General features: G+C 37.5%; 1 protein-coding gene across 6 annotated transcripts in view; it reads left to right on the top strand.

The window, feature by feature from the left end:
• Positions 1-17,490, top strand: part of LOC110445681 (death-associated protein kinase 1-like) — a 113,673-nt gene extending 96,183 nt beyond the window's left edge. For 2 of the 6 annotated variants that reach the window (XM_021490431.1, XM_021490432.1), the window contains 13 exons: positions 5,886-6,005; positions 6,705-6,803; positions 7,543-7,641; positions 7,977-8,075; positions 9,185-9,283; positions 10,876-10,974; positions 12,328-12,426; positions 13,504-13,605; positions 13,899-13,997; positions 14,326-14,403; positions 14,826-15,015; positions 15,867-15,974; positions 17,163-17,474. In XM_021490431.1, the coding sequence (XP_021346106.1) occupies positions 5,886-6,005; positions 6,705-6,803; positions 7,543-7,641; positions 7,977-8,075; positions 9,185-9,283; positions 10,876-10,974; positions 12,328-12,426; positions 13,504-13,605; positions 13,899-13,997; positions 14,326-14,403; positions 14,826-15,015; positions 15,867-15,974; positions 17,163-17,302 (1,431 nt within the window). In that variant the 3' untranslated portion in view covers positions 17,303-17,474. Of the gene's footprint in view, positions 1-5,885; positions 6,006-6,704; positions 6,804-7,542; positions 7,642-7,976; positions 8,076-9,184; positions 9,284-10,875; positions 10,975-12,327; positions 12,427-13,503; positions 13,606-13,898; positions 13,998-14,325; positions 14,404-14,825; positions 15,016-15,866; positions 15,975-17,162 lie in introns of all 6 variants that reach the window. The other 4 variants (XM_021490434.1, XM_021490435.1, XM_021490436.1 and 1 more) reach the window with 3 other exon arrangements.
• The last annotated feature ends 111 nt before the right edge of the window (positions 17,491-17,601 follow it).

Consider the following 17,601-nt stretch of genomic DNA (forward strand, 5'->3'; position numbering starts at 1 on the left):
CTATAGTTACCTACAGAATCCCCAGGTTATACAGAATAGTCACTGTCTATAGTTCCCTACAAATCCTCAGGTTATACAGAATAGTCACTGTCTATAGCTACCTACAAATCATCAGGTTATACAGAATCCCCACTGTCTATAGCTACCTACAAATCATCAGGTTATACAGAAAAGCTACCTACAAATCATCAGGTTATACAGAATAGGCACAGTCTAGAGCTACCTACAAATCATCAGGTTATACAGAATAGCCACTTACAAATCATCAGGTTATACAGAATAGTCACTGTCTATAGTTACCTACACATCCTCAGGTTATACAGAATACTCACTGTCTACAGCTACTTACAAATCCTCAGGTTATACAGAATGCTCACCGTCTATAGCTACCTACAAATCATCAGGTTATACAGAAAAGCTACCTACAAATCATCAGGTTATACAGAAAAGCTACCTACAAATCATCAGGTTATACAGAAAAGCTACCTACAAATCATCAGGTTATACAGAAAAGCTACCTACAAATCATCAGGTTATACAGAAAAGCTACCTACAAATCATCAGGTTATACAGAAAAGCTACCTACAAATCATCAGGTTATACAGAATACTTACCGTCTATAGCTACCTACAAATCCTCAGGTTATGCAGAATAGTCACTGTCTATAGTTACCTACAGAATCCCCAGGTTATACAGAATAGTCACTGTCTATAGTTCCCTACAAATCCTCAGGTTATACAGAATAGTCACTGTCTATAGCTACTTACAAATCCTCAGGTTATACAGAATACTCCCCGTCTATAGCTACCTACAAATCATCAGGATATACAGAATAGTCACTGTCTTATACAGAATAGTCACTGTCTATAGCTACCTACAAATCCTCAGGTTATAGAGAATAGTCACTGTCTATAGTTACCTACAAATCATCAGGTTATACAGAATAGGCACAGTCTAGAGCTACCTACAAATCATCAGGTTATACAGAAAAGCTACCTACAAATCATCAGGTTATACAGAAAAGCTACCTACAAATCATCAGGTTATACAGAATCCCCACTGTCTATAGCTACCTACAAATCATCAGGTTATACAGAAAAGCTACCTACAAATCATCAGGTTATACAGAAAAGCTACCTACAAATCATCAGGTTATACAGAATAGTCACTGTCTATAGCTACTTACGAATCCTCAGGTTATACAGAATACTCACTGTCTACAGCTACTTACAAATCCTCAGGTTATACAGAATACTCACCGTCTATAGCTACCTACAAATCATCAGGATATACAGAATAGTCACTGTCTATTATACAGTTATAGAATGGGTATGAGGGAAATAGCACATTTATGGTCAACCTCGGCGAAAAACTATTTCCCGAGGCGGCAAAGCCGTCGAGGAGAATAGTTTTTCACCAAGGGTGACCATAAATGTGCTATTTCTCCAATTACCCATTCTATAACTGTTTTATTATAACGAAACAAATTGTTAAAGACAATTTAACAAATGAATTCATTTATTCATTTCCTTTTACAATTTCAAAGAAAAAAATACAATTGAAAGTGCTGTATGCATCGTCCTTGATGATATCTTCATTTCTAGCATTCAATAAGTGTTTTTATAGACTGTATCTCATAGTCACCATTGTTTTCCTACCATATCTAGTCCCATCCACTTTTTTAAGTTCTGCATAAAACTTGTGTGGACACACGTTCACCTCCTCTGAACTTGCTTGACCCTTATTGTCGACGCTTCCGGCATTCCGTTATGTTAAATAAGTTAAAAGTGAATTCACTGCAGTCTTTATAACAGCTTTTGAATTTAAACTACGTTTAGCGTCCAAAATCTGCTGTAACTCCTCTTTACAACAACAAAACGGCCTTCATTGGTGACCATTTTTCGCTGTTGTCATTTGGTTCTGAAAATGTGACATCATGAGCGTTACGGAGAAGGCTCGGCCTACCAATGTTTTCATTGGTTGAAATCTTATAAGCTCTGCCTACAAATATTCATGATGGAGTAGCCCTTTTTTGCAGGGAGTAGTCCTAATTTGGGGAGGGAGTAGCTCTCAGATGGAGAGATTTAAGTGACTTAAGGGAAATAGGATATTATATCGTATTATTTTTATATAGGGAAAACTCAGTAGAGGTATAATAAAGCTACCTACAAATCATCAGGTTATACAGAATAGTCACTTTCTATACAGTGTAGCTGTCTAGTTATGTAGCTGTCTACAAATCCTCAAGCTATACATATGAGCTACTCTATTAAAAGTCTCTTTACCTGTCTACAAATCCTCAAGTTATGTATCTGTCTAAAAGTCCTGAAGTTATACCGTACATATTAGCTACTCTCTTTAGCTGTCTACAAGTCCTCAAGTTATACTGTACATATTAGCTACTCTCTTTAGCTGTCTACAAGTCCTCAAGTTGTACAGGATAGCCACTGTTTATACCTGTCCTCATACCCTCAAGATGTATAGGTAACTACTGTTTATACCTGTCTACTACAAATGCTGTGTGTTAATTATAGAAATGTTCAGGGCAAGAAATGAGTGCAAGAAATGTCTATCTTACGCCCCATTTCATGTCCATGACATCACAATAGCGTGACGTCACGAAATCAGGAATATTCCGGTGGCCTTTTTGTGGTTTATGAGCTAATCCTGGTGATTGGAATAAGAGATGTCCAGGGGTATAGAATAGGGAAATTCCACCCTCAGGATTTTCAGCTTTGTGCAAAACCTTCGACAAGCATCTGGTTTCACCCAGTTTGAATATCCATATCCTACACCCCTGGGCATGGAAGAGTGTTATAGTCTATCCTGTCTGCTACAAATCCTCAAGTTAAAAGGCTAGCCTACTTCTGAAGCAATCTACATCATAATGTTACAACAGAAAGCCAATGTCTACAGCTATTTGTACCACCATTACTCTCTTCTCTGTAATTCTTACACTTTATTTACTTGTAAAGTTTGAATTGTTCTAATCTTGGTTTTGTTTGGTACTTAGACTTATTATTTTGTAATTAAAATATTGCTGCTTCGGAAACTGTTTATGAAGTAAAAGAAAGAATTGATGTCTTTGATTCCCATAAGGATTTTTTTAAATTTGAATGAGCACTGGACAAAGTGCTACAAGGGAGAGATACAATATTGTTTATATTAGAATTCACTTAATGGATAGGTCGAGATGTTTATTGCACAGAAATTATGACTACAAGAAGAATACAACCGGCTGTCTTGTAGGCTATATGTATAAAGGTTTGTTTCAAGTCTACATTACATACATTCCAGATGATTCATTTATCTTGATCATTGTAAGCTTTATGAATGAAAGTCTGGAAATGTTTACAGTAAACTTGTTCACCTCCAGATTTCTGTAGTAAATTCCTCATCACATTCATCAGATTCTACCTAACCTGAATATTAGCACAAAATCAAAGGTAGGTGCACCAAATAAAATGTTCCACATATATGTAGTAATTAGGTTTGTATTGGAGATAAGTTTGTAATGTAGCTGTGGTTGTGTGTACGTGACCATCATTATCCGGAATCATTCAGTCATTGTCACTTAAGATTGAGTAAGGATACCAAAAATAGGAAAATCCGCATTATATACAAATAAGTGTCAAGTAGCCAGTCTTAACCCCTCTTATTCACCATGTACTATAGTATATGTGTACGGCGTTCGTTGACTTGCTGGATGTTACTCTCCGTGAAGCTCACATTACTTTTTTACTTCAGTGGTTGATGGATCATGATTGGATCCGTTGATCATTACTGTCTCATAAAGCTGACAATATTTGTAAAGAAGCAGCAACAAGATCTCCCAACTCTTGGAAACAGGAAGTCAAACTTTTGCCTTATTTTTTTTATTAAAGTTGATGATGTAGAAATCTTCAGAAAGATTAAAACATATCTTTAATACAGATATTTCATAAGCAAGAAAATTGGTATAGACTAGCATGACAGTTTCATTAGTACCGTAAATAACTTGAAGTTTTTCATTAGTTTCCTATATTTTTTCTACTTATCTATTAGGGCCTCGCATTTGAGATGCAGGTGCCCTATTGGTGTCCATCTGTCCGTCTCTCTGTTCATCTTTCTGTTTCTTTTTTTTGACTCTATGTGTCTCGATCTGTCTGTCCACACTTTGGTTTTTGGACATTATCTTTGAATTCAGAGTCTAATCTTACTACAAATAGAAGGGGATGGGTAAACGATCAGACACACGATCGGGGCCTTGCTGGCTTGTCAGTGTTCCAGTTTACATAAGAGTCTGATACAGTCAATCATGTATTGCTTCCAAGGCCAGTACATGTACTTATAACTTCTTCATCCGCATTTGTCCTTTTTGTTTTGAAAGTCTTCACCAATAACTTTCTTTCCCTATGTTGGATTCAGATTTAGATTTTGTCTATCCTCTGATGTGAGAGTTTGCTGACATCTACCGTAGCTGATTATCACCGGCTGCCGTGCAGTATCTGCAGCACTTTTCTCCATTGTGTCTGTACATGGACACAGATAGTTATCACAATCAATAGTTTCTGTTAACACTTGTGTCAAATTACTGAATGCACCATTTATATGTTTAACATCATCATTATGTTTAGGCCGATGTGTAACAGTCTGTTTAATAGACACACATCTTCTACAGGATGTGCGGGGTCGAGGCCACACAACATTGAGATGTGTACAGTGGTTTGTCCTCGCTGCAAGTAAACACCTTTGTCTGTGACATGTAAGGAATGGTGTACGCATATCAACGTCTGATCTGTGATATTGCCTAATTTCCTCTATTGACTATGACAGAACTACTGTAGATAGACAATTTTGCATTGATTTTTTTTCATCTTTAAAATGAACTCCCTGGAGATTAAAGTAAGGACTGCGTATATTCTGTCAGAGAGTTGACATTGCTGCTTGGAATCGAGGGAGAAAAAGGCAGTGTGTGATTTTGGTGTGTGGAGTTCCTGGCTTGCTGCAGAGGCAGTCCACTGCTACTGTTAAGATACATCCCCTTAGTAGCTCTCTATGTTGTGGTCACAATACACAGGGAATGGGGTCAGTGAGTACCCAGTAGACAGGGACACAGGTCAGTGAGCTCCCAGTAGACAGAGACAAGGGTCAGTGAGTACCCAGTAGACAGAGACATGGGTCAGTGAGTACCCAGTAGACAGGGACACGGGTCAGTGAGTACCCAGTAGACAGAGACACGGGTCGGTGAGTACCCAGTAGACAGGGACACGGGTCAGCGAGTACTCAGTAGACAGGGACACGGGTTAGCGAGTACCCAGTAGACAGGGACACGGGTCAGCGAGTACCCAGTAGACAGGGACACGGGTCAGTGAGTACCCAGTATACAGAGACACGGGTCCGTGAGTACCCAGTAGACAGACACGGGTCAGTGAGTACCCAGTAGACAGGGACACGGTTTAGCGAGTACTCGGTAGACAGGGACACGGGTCAGTGAGTACCCAGTAGACAGGGACAGGGGTCAGTCAGTGAATGCTCAGTAGACAGGGACATGGGTCAGTGAGTACCCAGTAGACAGGGACACAGGTCAGCGGGTACGTAATTAACAAGGTGATTGATAGATAAAGCAGGGTCTATTGTGCTCAAGGCTGCAGACTGTTTTACCATCACAATTCTTGTGAAGGAAATTGAAATATTTCCATCAAGTTCTGCGTTATCGCATCTTCCAAAGGTATAAAAATCATTCACATTTGTACACGAAATGGCTGGTATCCATTCTGATGTGTTTCTATGAGTCGCACAATACGCCGTCTGAAAAACACACATAATCAGGACTTTTAGCGGGAGTCAATACACTTTAGCTTTGACTTCCACGCAGCTCTATATGGATGTTTTGTGTCTGACAGGAGAAGGCTGAGAACTTTGTGATGGCTGCCTTGTTTTGTGCATCAGAAGAGGGCAATGTGGAAGGTCTGAAGGAACTCGTCAGCATGGCACAAAATATTGATCTCACCACTGCAAACAGGGTAAGTGTCATTCGATTGTCAAATTTGTGTCACCATCAAGGATGAAATGGTCATATGTCTGCAAAACTAAATTAACATTTTTTTGTGATCCTTATTGTTCTGATCATGCTTCAAAATTATTTTGAATTAGAAGTTAAATTGTTGGTCATCACATATGCAAAAAATCCATCTTATTGAGATGCTGCCAAGGTGCCTCAAACAGCTTATAGACGACATATAAGCACATTTTTTCACCTCCTGGTCTGTGCTGTAAGCCAAACATCAATAGATGTTTGGTGAACTTTATGGGCCAGAGGCGTCAGTTTCGCGGGTGATAATTAGATGAGAGGTTTGTTTTGTGGGTAATATGATAAAGTCTGTATGAATCAGTTAATGGTGGTGTGCCATGTCGGAGCTGTAACCACCACGTGACATACCTTTTCCCAACCAGCTTCAGTGCTAAGTCTGCATCATAAGCCTAGCATTTGTAATCTTCTTTTGAAAATCATCGGTAAATCACTTTATGCATATTTTTCAAGAAGCCAGTTCTACAAATAATCTTACTTAACATCTTCTGGCATTCAAATACCAATCAATAAACATATGTGGTAAAATGAACAAAATGTATCATTCAATGTGCTCTATTACTGAGTAATAATCATGTACCAATGACTGACTTTGCTATAATGAACTTTTTATCCTTTTCTACGATTTTCTCAGCATGGAGAGACTGCAGTCCATATGGCAGCCAGTGGAGGTCACACAGAAGTGCTGAAATTTCTTCAGGCCAAGGGGGTGGATGTGGGTATACAAGACAAGGTGAGGGGCTACAGGCCAAGGGGGTGGATGTGGGTATACAGGACAAGGTGAGGGGCTACAGGTCAAGGGGGTGGACATGGGTATACAGGACAGGGTGAGGGGTTACAGGCCAAGGGGGTGGACATGGGTATACAGGACAAGGTGAGGGGCTTCAGGTCAAGGGGGTGGACATTGGTATACAGGACAAGGTGAGGGGCTTCAGGCCAATGAGGGTAGACATAGGTATACAGGACAAGGTGAGGGGCTACAGGTCAAGGGGGTGGACATGGGTATACAGGACAAGGTGAGGGGCTACAGGCCAAGGGGGTGGACATGGGTATACAAGACAAGGGGAGGGATACATTTCTAAGCATATGTTCCCAAAAATATTAAAAAAAAAATCTATAAAAAATATGTAGGTCCAACAGGAAAATAAGTCAAATGTAATTTAATCTCTTTTCAGTGAAAGATTATTTTTTACAATAAACATGCAATGTCTTGATGTTAGTGGTAACTAATGTTCCATACACAAAGAGCCTTTTACCACTCCCACAGTGGGATCTACCGACTGATTATTATATCTTTCAATATAAAATAGATTTGACAATTTTTCAACTGGATGAGATTTTGTTCTCTTGCTTTTGTCAGAGTAATCACTATTATTTCTAATGTTATATCACCTAGAGTTCTCAACAAGGTAGACACAGCATTGGAATTTCAACCGGTTTGTGGCATTTCACGTTGACTTTCTGTGTTTCAGAACGGCGATAGTGCAGTGTACTGGGCAGCCCGACAGGGTCACCTGGATGTTTTACGACATCTGAAGGACGAGAATGTTCCCTTTGACACCCAAAACAAGGTTAGCCTCTCCTGATTGTTATCATTGCCCATTTTAGCAAATGCAACGAAGGATTCATGTTCTGTTCCATTCTGTTTCATTTTTTTACAACATAAATATTAAGTTCAAGACCTTACCTATGTTTAAGGTCTAAATAAACAACACTCACATATTGGAGAGGTCATGGTATTTATTACAGAGAAATCATGACTTCAGGAATACAAGATATTTTGTAGGCTATTGGTTTTATGCAAGCAAATTCTAACAGGTCACTTCTTGAGTTCTTGTTTGTCGTTTACTGATTAGCTCGCTTAGAACTTAAGTACATACATAATCCTATATGCTCTGTTTTCCAGTCTGGTGAGTCTGCTCTCCATGTTGCTGCAAGATACGGACATGCTGCAGTCGTAGAATTCCTGTGTTCTGCTGGCACCAATGTCAACCTGCAGGACAACGTAAGCATGACCTTTCACCCTTAATCTTTTGACTCTTTTCTTTCACCTTTTTGACATTTCTTATTTGACTATGCCCAGTTTATTGGGCCAGTTTTGTGTGGATTATAGTTCAGAAGTATTTGAGAGAACATCCCATGTTTATATTTTCTCTCTTAATCTTGCTATCTAACATTTTGCTTGTTTCAATTCTAAAAAGTAAGTTTTAAACAAGTAAATAGCCACTAGAGTTCAAAGCTCTCTAACATATAGACTGTGTGCTTGTTCTTGAATAAGGCAGACATTCAAATACCATTATAAAGCTAAATTGTCATTGAGCTTTGTTGTAATTTTTCACATGAACATGTTATATTTTATGTGATGTTAACAGATTTCTGTGCTTTGAAAGCCTAATACAGGGGGTTTAAAAAACAAAATGCTCATGTCTGAAGTTTACATGTTTTTATCTGGAGTTTGAATGTTTTTATCTGGAGTTAAAATGTTCATAACTGGAGTTTGAATGTATATATCTGGAGTTTAAATGTTTTTATTGGGAATTTATATATGGAGTTTAGATGTTTTTATTGGGAGTCTATATCTGGAGTTTAAAGTTTTTATTGGGAGTTTATATCTGGAGTTTAAATGTTTCTATTGGGAGTTTATATCTGGAGTTTAAATGTTTCTATTGGGAGTTTAAATGCTTCTATTGGGAGTTTATATCTGGAGTTTAAATGTTTCTATTGGGAGTTTATATATGGAGTTTAAATGTTTCTATTGGGAGTTTATATCTGGAGTTTAAAAAATTTCTATTGGGAGTTGATATGTTTGTGGAACACATACCTGGAGTTCAATAGTGTATATCTAGAGTTTTAATGTTTACATCTCAAGTTTCAATATATATTCAAATATAAAATATGTTTATAATGAAGTTTGTGTGTGCCTGAATATTTGAGTCTGTGATTGTCCGTTCATATGAATTGATGTGTAAAACAAATATGTTTCATTAAAAAAAACGTGACTGATTCATTGTATTTAATACGTTAATATTTGATGTGAAAATGATTTGAAATAAGGTGGTTTTGAGCGTTTATAACACCTAACCCTATAGTTGCTTCTTTCCTGTGTGCCTACAGCTCGGGGAGACCGCTTTACACAGTGCCTCGTGGCACGGCTTCCTGCGGATCGTAACCTCCCTCTGTTCCTCAGGGGCTAAGATAGACGCAGCCAACAAGGTACTAACTTACTCTCTGTCCTGTACAGTTAAATTCTAACCTTCCACAATACATATGCAAGACCACACACTTGTGTTTTTCTAACAATCAGACAGCACTCCGCGCACTCATGAATATATATGTCGGTACAATAAATGAATGCTTTCTGATTCGTTAGAAAAACACAAGTGTGTGGTTTTGCTTTTATCACATGCCTTCTGTATTTGGTAGAGATCGATACAAAGATTTTATAAACTTTGATATTTTTGGCAAATACCGGGAACTTTTCAGTTCGCCATGACAAGGGATTCCCATAAAAAAAGTAGTTCCGGCTAGTAGGTAAATACAACAATCCATGTAGAACGTTGTATTTTATGATCTGAAAATTGCTTGTATTACTATAACAAAATTCAACAGGTATGTGATAACATTTTATATAAATCTCAGAAGGTTTAATCCTTAGAATGGAGTAAAATGAGTGGTTGGGTTAATTATTTCTGAGTATTTGACTCTTTACATGTATATGCTCCAAGTGCTTATTTGCAGGTAGGACCCTCGTATATCAAATCAGTTTAACAATGTGAGGGTGGGGGTGGGGCTTTATACAGTCTACAGAGTAAGGTCTTACAGCTGATGAAATATGGAAATGTAGTAAAGCTAAATTATGTCTAAACTTTAAAATAGGAGAATGTCATAATTGCATTAGGTGTAAATGGAACTAAGTCCTCCAAGATCAGATGTACGATAGTTTCTTTTTGCTAGTAAGAATTATGCATCAATATTTCAATGAGGACAAGAAAAGGGAGAAGGTAAGAGAATGATAAAATGGCAGGTTCCCTTCAACAACCTTTCCTTTTTACATAGCACTACCTGACACTTCTCTAAGGCTCTACACCTAGACATTAAACTTGATTTAGCGAGTAGAAACACTAGACAAGTACAGGAAACCTTTGTAGAAAATCAAAATTTGAAGACTAAGTAGAGTAAACTGTCATATTGTTTGTAAAACCACCCTTCACACATAGGGTCTGAAGACACACATATTGTCTGTAGAAGCACCCTTCAAGCATAGGGTCTATAGAACTGTCTCTCATACAAGTCACTGGTTCTCATATGAAGCCTTATTTATCATAATATTATATGAAAGTATATACCACATCTTAAGATGACTGTATCTGATTTTGACTTTCAAAAATTGCTTGTATACCATCGACCTTGTGTCCAAGGTTATTTTAGGTTTTTGTTTATATGCCCTGTGAAATATTCATTAAAATTCAGTCTGACGTTTCCTAAAGGTGTTGTTTAATGATAGCTTTAGTTTGGCTTATTAACAGTTAACAGTGTGATAGATTAACATTAACGGTCCCATAAAATACCTCAATTATTTGTATTGACAGGTAGATTTTATTCTATTTTATTTTTTTCCACCGCAACATAATAACAATGATTGTGAGAGTTATCCCCCTTATGCTGGGTCTGAATTTAAAAATCAGTTAACTTTATAGGAATACAAAGCAAACTGAAGTGTGATGCGAGTGCTGTATCATGATCGTACACATATAAAGCTAAGTGTGAGATTGCTGCTGGATCATGACATGTATTTCTTTCTACAGGAAGGAGAAACTGCTCTACACAATGCTGCGGCCCGAGGATATCTGGACGTGGTCAAGATTCTCCTCGAATACGGAGCTCCAGTCAATCAAATTGATAAGGTGAGTTACTGCCTCATTCTTTTTGAGGAGTTTATACTACATAAATTACTGTACTATGGTTAGGACCAGCGGTCACATGATACTATATTACTGTACTATGGTTAGGACGAGTGGTCACATGATACTATATTACTGTACTATGGTTAGGACGAGTGGTCACATGATATTATATTACTGTACTATGGTTAGGACGAGTGGTCCCATGATACTATATTACTGTACTATGGTTAGGATGAGTGATCACATGATACTATATTACTGTACTATTGTAAGGACGAGTGGTCACATGATACTTTATTACTGTACTATGGTTAGGACGAGTGGTTACATGATACTATATTACTGTACTATGGTTAGGACGAGTGGTCACATGATGCTATATTACTGTACTATGGTTAGGACGAGTGGCCACATGATACTATATTACTGTACTATGGTTAGGTCGAGTGGTCACATGATACTATATTACTGTACTTCGGTTAGGACGAGTGGTCACATGATACTATATTACTGTACTATGGTGAAAACTATATTACTATATTATGGTTAGGACGAGTGGTCACATGATATTATATTACTGTACTATGGTTAGGTTGAGTGGTCACATGATACTATAACTGGACTTTGGTTAAGTCGAGTGGTCACATGATACTATATTACTGTACTTCGGTTAGGACGAGTGGTCACATGATACTATATTACTGTACTATGGTTAGGTTGAGTTGTCACATGATACTATAACTGGACTTTGGTTAGGTCGAGTGGTCACATGATATTATATTACTGTACTATGGCAAGGATGGGTGGTCACATGATACTTTATTACTGTACTATGGTTAGGACGAGTGGTCACATGATACTATATTACTGTACTATGGTAAGGATGAGTGGTCACATGATACTTATATTACTATATTATGGTAAGGATTGGCTGTCACAGTTTGTCCAATCTGGTATTACTGATTTTACTTTCAGATTATGTTTTGAATGCTTGCGATAATGCATGTTTATTTTCACTTTTATAATTGGTATGGTTCTAAGAGATGTTGATTTTACTGATGAGAACACATACTGACATTTCTCTCCGGTTTTGTTGTGTGACATAAGCAATCAGACTTCCTTCACTCTAACCTAAAAAACTCAAAGGTTAATCACCAATATATCTGAAATGAAATAGCATAATAAGTGCTGACAATTGTATACTTCCAAGAAAACATGTGCACTATGTAGTAAATTCAGATAAGATATTTTCGGTGAAGGAAATCTTGATATCTTCTACATTTTGTTTTAGCTTTGTGTGCTTTGTATGAACTTTTATTTTTATTTTTTTTCTTTGCTTCTGTTTTATTCCAGAGAGGAGGCACAGCCTTGTATTTGGCTTGTAACCGTCGCCATAGCAACATAGCAATGATTCTGCTGCACGCTGGCTGTGAAATGGACATTATTGATAAGGTGCAGCTTCTAATTTGGGAGATAATATCTCAACCCTACTGTAGTTTTGTTCTGTGTGTCTATGACAGTTTCATCTGAAATGTCTGGGAACATTTCATACTTGTACTCAAACTGTATACATTTTTTGTTAAGAGTATTGTACTTCAGAATTTCCTAAGTGTTGTCTTAAGCTTGAGTTCAAACTTACTTTTCACTGAATTTCAAATTTGTTTTCACTCTAATTACACCAACTGGTTAGTTATGAAATGCTTTTGAAAGCGTCCTGTCACCTTTGTTCCTCAGATTTTCTGTCTACTGTATACTTGGTATTATTTACTGAGAATATAAATTTTGCTGTATGAAATTTTATCAAAGATTGTGCAAAATTAAATATCCAGTAAATATTAATTTCTGTGAATACATATATACAGACAAATATGTACAGAGTTTTATACCCATTTACTGCCAAAAATTGAGCCAAAACAACAATACCATCTCAAACTTTCATAATTTACTATGACTAACACCTATACAATGAATTCCATCATCCAAATTGGTTAGTCTGGTACGTGGTCTTATACAGAAATTAACCCGGCCAAGTCCATGTTGTGGCAGTGTCGATGCCAATTTTATTCAAACCCTACCCTGCCAGTGTTCTAATGCTAGCAGTAAAGACAACTAGCATTCCGATGTTCACACAATTATTGAATGGTAAACGACCTGTAAATTGGATATTTCCTGGATTCTGTGGTTGCCCTGTCCTTATCTTATCTAACACTATACAGCAGTAGCAAGTGACCATGACATTTTTACTGGGCAGTAACTCACAAAATTTGATTATCCGTGAAATAGTTTCATTTGGACCAACCATGAAATATTAGCCCTGCAAAATTAAACAACAGCTCAGTACCTTGTCATTTGATCTGACCAACTTTCACTTTGACCCCATATTTTATATCTCAGTTATAACAAATACTACATGTCAAATTTGATCACAGATAAAGATGTTCAATAGAGTCACTGTAAAAATACAAAAGTTAATGGGATATGATGTTCGTATGTTAGGAATAAGTTACTGAATATGTTCTGTTCTACCAGGAGAGCGGTGAGTGTGGCCTACATTGTGCTGCCAGAGAGGGACTGTCGGCTGTCGTCCAGACCATGTGTGCCTTCGGATGCCAGGTGGACATTGTCAGTCAGGTAAAAAAGTACATTCTTATCTAGACTATTTTTCTCATTCGACAATGAAGTTATCGGGGCATCGTTGAGCTTCCTGATGTACCATAAAAAAGATAGTACTCTCTGAGTGTCATTCGATTATTTTCAAAGCCGACACTGTTCATAATCCTTAACCTCTGGAGAAGACTGGAGGTACAACATAGCTAAGCTAAAGGGAGATAACTGTTATTAAATGTAGTATTTAACCTACTTGGAATACAGTGAAGTACAAAATTATCACATGTGATTTAAGTAAAGGATGTTGTGTTTTCCAGGATGGCTTCACCCCACTACACCTATCGGGTAAAAATGGCCACATAGAGATTGTCCGGTGTCTACTGCTGTCTGGGGCTCGACCTGAGATCGCGAACAAAGTAAGCTCCTACCATATGGGATTCAGTTGTATACGTTGTGGAACAATGGATGAGTAATAATAACACTATTTCACAGCTACACATACAACTTTGTATGTAAGTAGATATAAAATAGAACAATTATTTCATGAACACTGGCACCTGGATGACAAAGAAAGTCAATATAACTGACTTTTCTTTCCAGGATAACTACATTTCTTGCCATTATCAACATTTTGAATGTCCAAATATTTATTAAAATTCTCATTCATATTAAAAAAATATATATATTTAAAAATACAGTATTTTGACTTGAGCAATTGTTAACACCATACATGATATTTTACAGGATGGAGTGACGTCAGAGATTATGGCTCTAGCTCAAGGATTCACTGAAATAGCAGAACTTGTCAACAAGGTGAAGCGGGTAAGTTGTTAAGGAGATAGACACCCATCAGAAGAGGGACAATAGAAGCTATTGGTCGAAAAATATTTCAGCAGTTATGGTTATTTTTATGCCTCCACTCTATAGAATTTAGTTCTCCCTCACCTAAGATGAGCTGTCGAGTCAACACGCCAGGTCAGGTCACTGTTACGTCATGTATTATAAATAGAGAAAATTACTCACATTTAGAATAAAGGGGGGAAAAGCTTTGCATGCAAAATGGCAAAAGATAAGAAAACCATGTGAACTAGGTGAGGAGATATGCTCCAGTTAGTGAGTTCTTTATGTTAACCAACTGAATGTCATTATCAACCTCCACTTCACCGTGGTCATCATAGTAATGTCCCTGAGACTGACACCACAGACTGTGACTTTCTAACAAATGTAATAATGTCTATTTTTAGGACAGGAATGGTAACTTTGTGACCCAGCTGATCCCGTCTTCCCAGCCACTATCAAGGATCAAGTTGAAGCTGCTTGGGTCAACAGGCGTGGGAAAGTCCACTCTGGTGGAGACCCTCAAATGTGGCCTGTTCAGTGGACTGTTTCGTAGGTCACGCCTCACCAGTCAAGCTTCCATAGACTCCGGCAAAGGTATACCTCACTATGCTTACAGTTCTGGGTTGCGTAGCTCTTACTGGTGCCTGATTTACTTTAACACTGCTATCTTCAAACCAAGAATATTGTGAAATTTGGCAGAAAATCGGGGGGTCCTTATTTGGGTTAGTCCGTCATTCTTCCTGTAATGCTTTAGTTTCATTCAATATTTCTAAAAAAAAAAGTTTGATTTCAACCAAATTAGGTATTCACATACATAATGGTAATTTTCAGACAAAATTTGATTGCCAGTCAGTGTGATGCATGCATATTTACACACAATTAATGAGGCTTTCAATTCTGATTGGTAACATTTTTGTATGCAACAACTGGCATAAGAATGGTTCAGTTTCAACTAGATTAAGTATTGCAGATCTCATGCCTAATTCAATTACTAATATGATGCATTCGCATTGATGCATAATTAATGAAGCTGCTTGATTTTTATACGCCCATCAAATTTGACGGGAAGTATTATGGTATGGGGTTGTCCTTCTGTCCGGCGTAAACTTTTGTTTGTCCGGCAATCTCCTCCTACATTTTTCTACCGATCTCTTTGAAACTTGGTATACATTATAATCATGATATGAAGTTGTATCTCCCTTAAAAGAATTTTGATTGGACAATTTTTCCAAAAGTTATTGCCCTTTGTTCATTCCAGTATTTGATTTTTTGTCTGGGGATTTTCTTCTACATTTTTTATAGCATGTCAGCTTACCATCTTAGAATGATGCATATCTTATTTCAATGTAAGAAAGTATATAACACTATATGGCATTCAACGGGCGTATATTGTTCTGCCCCGCGGTACTCTTGTTATTGGTTCTATGAATTTGTGATTTTTTCAGGTCGACCACGCCTTCCACGTCAGTACAGTTTGCCCACACCCCTGTGCTACAGTGTTAGTAACCCAATCTATACCAAGGGCATCAATGTACAGCAGGTCTCAATATCAGGTCAGTAAATTAAGTACCAGTATTTCAATGTACAGCAGGTCTCAATATCAGGTCAGTAAATTAAGTACCAGTATTTCAATATACACCAGGTCTCCGGTCAGTAAACAAAGTACCATGACATCAAAGTGCAGTAGGTCTCCAGTTATGTTGCACTCATTATATATTAGTTATTTGTAGTTATAAAAGTGGTGTACTAAACATAAATTTATTGTATATATTGGGGGCTCTCACTCTTATGTCGCACTAACATAATCGTTCCATTTTGGCTTTAAACTCTTGGGGAATTTTACCCCCAATCTCTTAAATAGATTATTACTTAACTTTATCTGTAGCCAGTTTTCTCGTGGTAAATTTAACAGATATATTCTCTGGGGTGGCTATGAGTCTAGTCGCTTCTCTGGATGCCTCCAGAGTCTAGTGACTTCTCTTGCCTTCTTCGGAGTCTAGCGTTTCCAATTCATAGTCTTTTATAGCTTCTCCATGGATATTAGGAGTCTAGTCGCTTCTCTGGTACTTTCAGAGTCTAGCTGCTTCTCTTGTTTTCTTTGGAGTCTAGCTCGCGCTCTTTATCAAGCTTCTCTGTGACTTCGCAGAGTCTAGCTTCCGTTAAATCTTTATCAAGCTTCTCTGTGACTTCGTAGAGTCTAGCTTCCGTTAAAATATTTTGAGAATAATTTGTTACTATTAGTAGGTTATAGAGTGAGTAGCCCCTGATACGCCAAATGTTTACAGTAGGTTTTAGTACTTGTTCTTTGCTTGCACATTCATATCTGTGTCTTAAATCAAGTAATAAACAGGTTAACTCTTTCATTGTGTGAAGTTATGTATAAAGTATATATTTGTAGGCATTGTACTAAACACATTGTATACATTTTGTATGTGACCCTGGTAAAACACTTCATGTAGCGGCTTCCATCTCGGCTATGGAGGAATTTCTGTTAAGTTCTTTTGGTAGAGTGCAGGACTAGTACACCAGAGATCACAGGTTCTAAAATCAATGTCCTCTGTAATATATATATATAAGCAGGTCACAAATATATATGTCACCAGGGTGATTTATATAATTAATTGATTAATGTTATAGGAGATATAATTTATGTACAATACTTTGTATCTTTTGTATAGGTATAGGAGATGTAAGTGTATGGGACTTCTCTGGTTACGAGCGATACTGTATAGTTTGTATAGGTATAGGAGATGTCAGTGTTTGGGACTTCTCTGGTTACGAGCCGTACTACATACTGTATATTTTGTATAGGTATAGGAGATGTCAGTGTATGGGACTTCTCTGGTTACGAGCCGTACTACATGCTGTATATTTTGTATAGGTATAGGAGATGTGAGTGTTTGGGACTTCTCTGGTTACGAGCCGTACTACATACTGTATATTTTGTATAGGTATAGGAGATGTAAGTGTATGGGACTTCTCTGGTTACGAGCCGTACTACATGCTGTATATTTTGTATAGGTATAGGAGATGTGTAAATGTTTGGGACTTCTCTGGTTACGAGCTGTACTACTACATGCTGTATATTTTGTATAGGTATAGGAGATGTAAGTGTATGGGACTTCTCTGGTTACGAGCCGTACTACATGCTGTATATTTTGTATAGGTATAGGAGATGTG

The sequence above is a fragment of the Mizuhopecten yessoensis genome, unplaced genomic scaffold (genome assembly GCF_002113885.1).
Source record: "Mizuhopecten yessoensis strain PY_sf001 unplaced genomic scaffold, ASM211388v2 scaffold2329, whole genome shotgun sequence".
Taxonomy (NCBI): domain Eukaryota; kingdom Metazoa; phylum Mollusca; class Bivalvia; order Pectinida; family Pectinidae; genus Mizuhopecten; species Mizuhopecten yessoensis.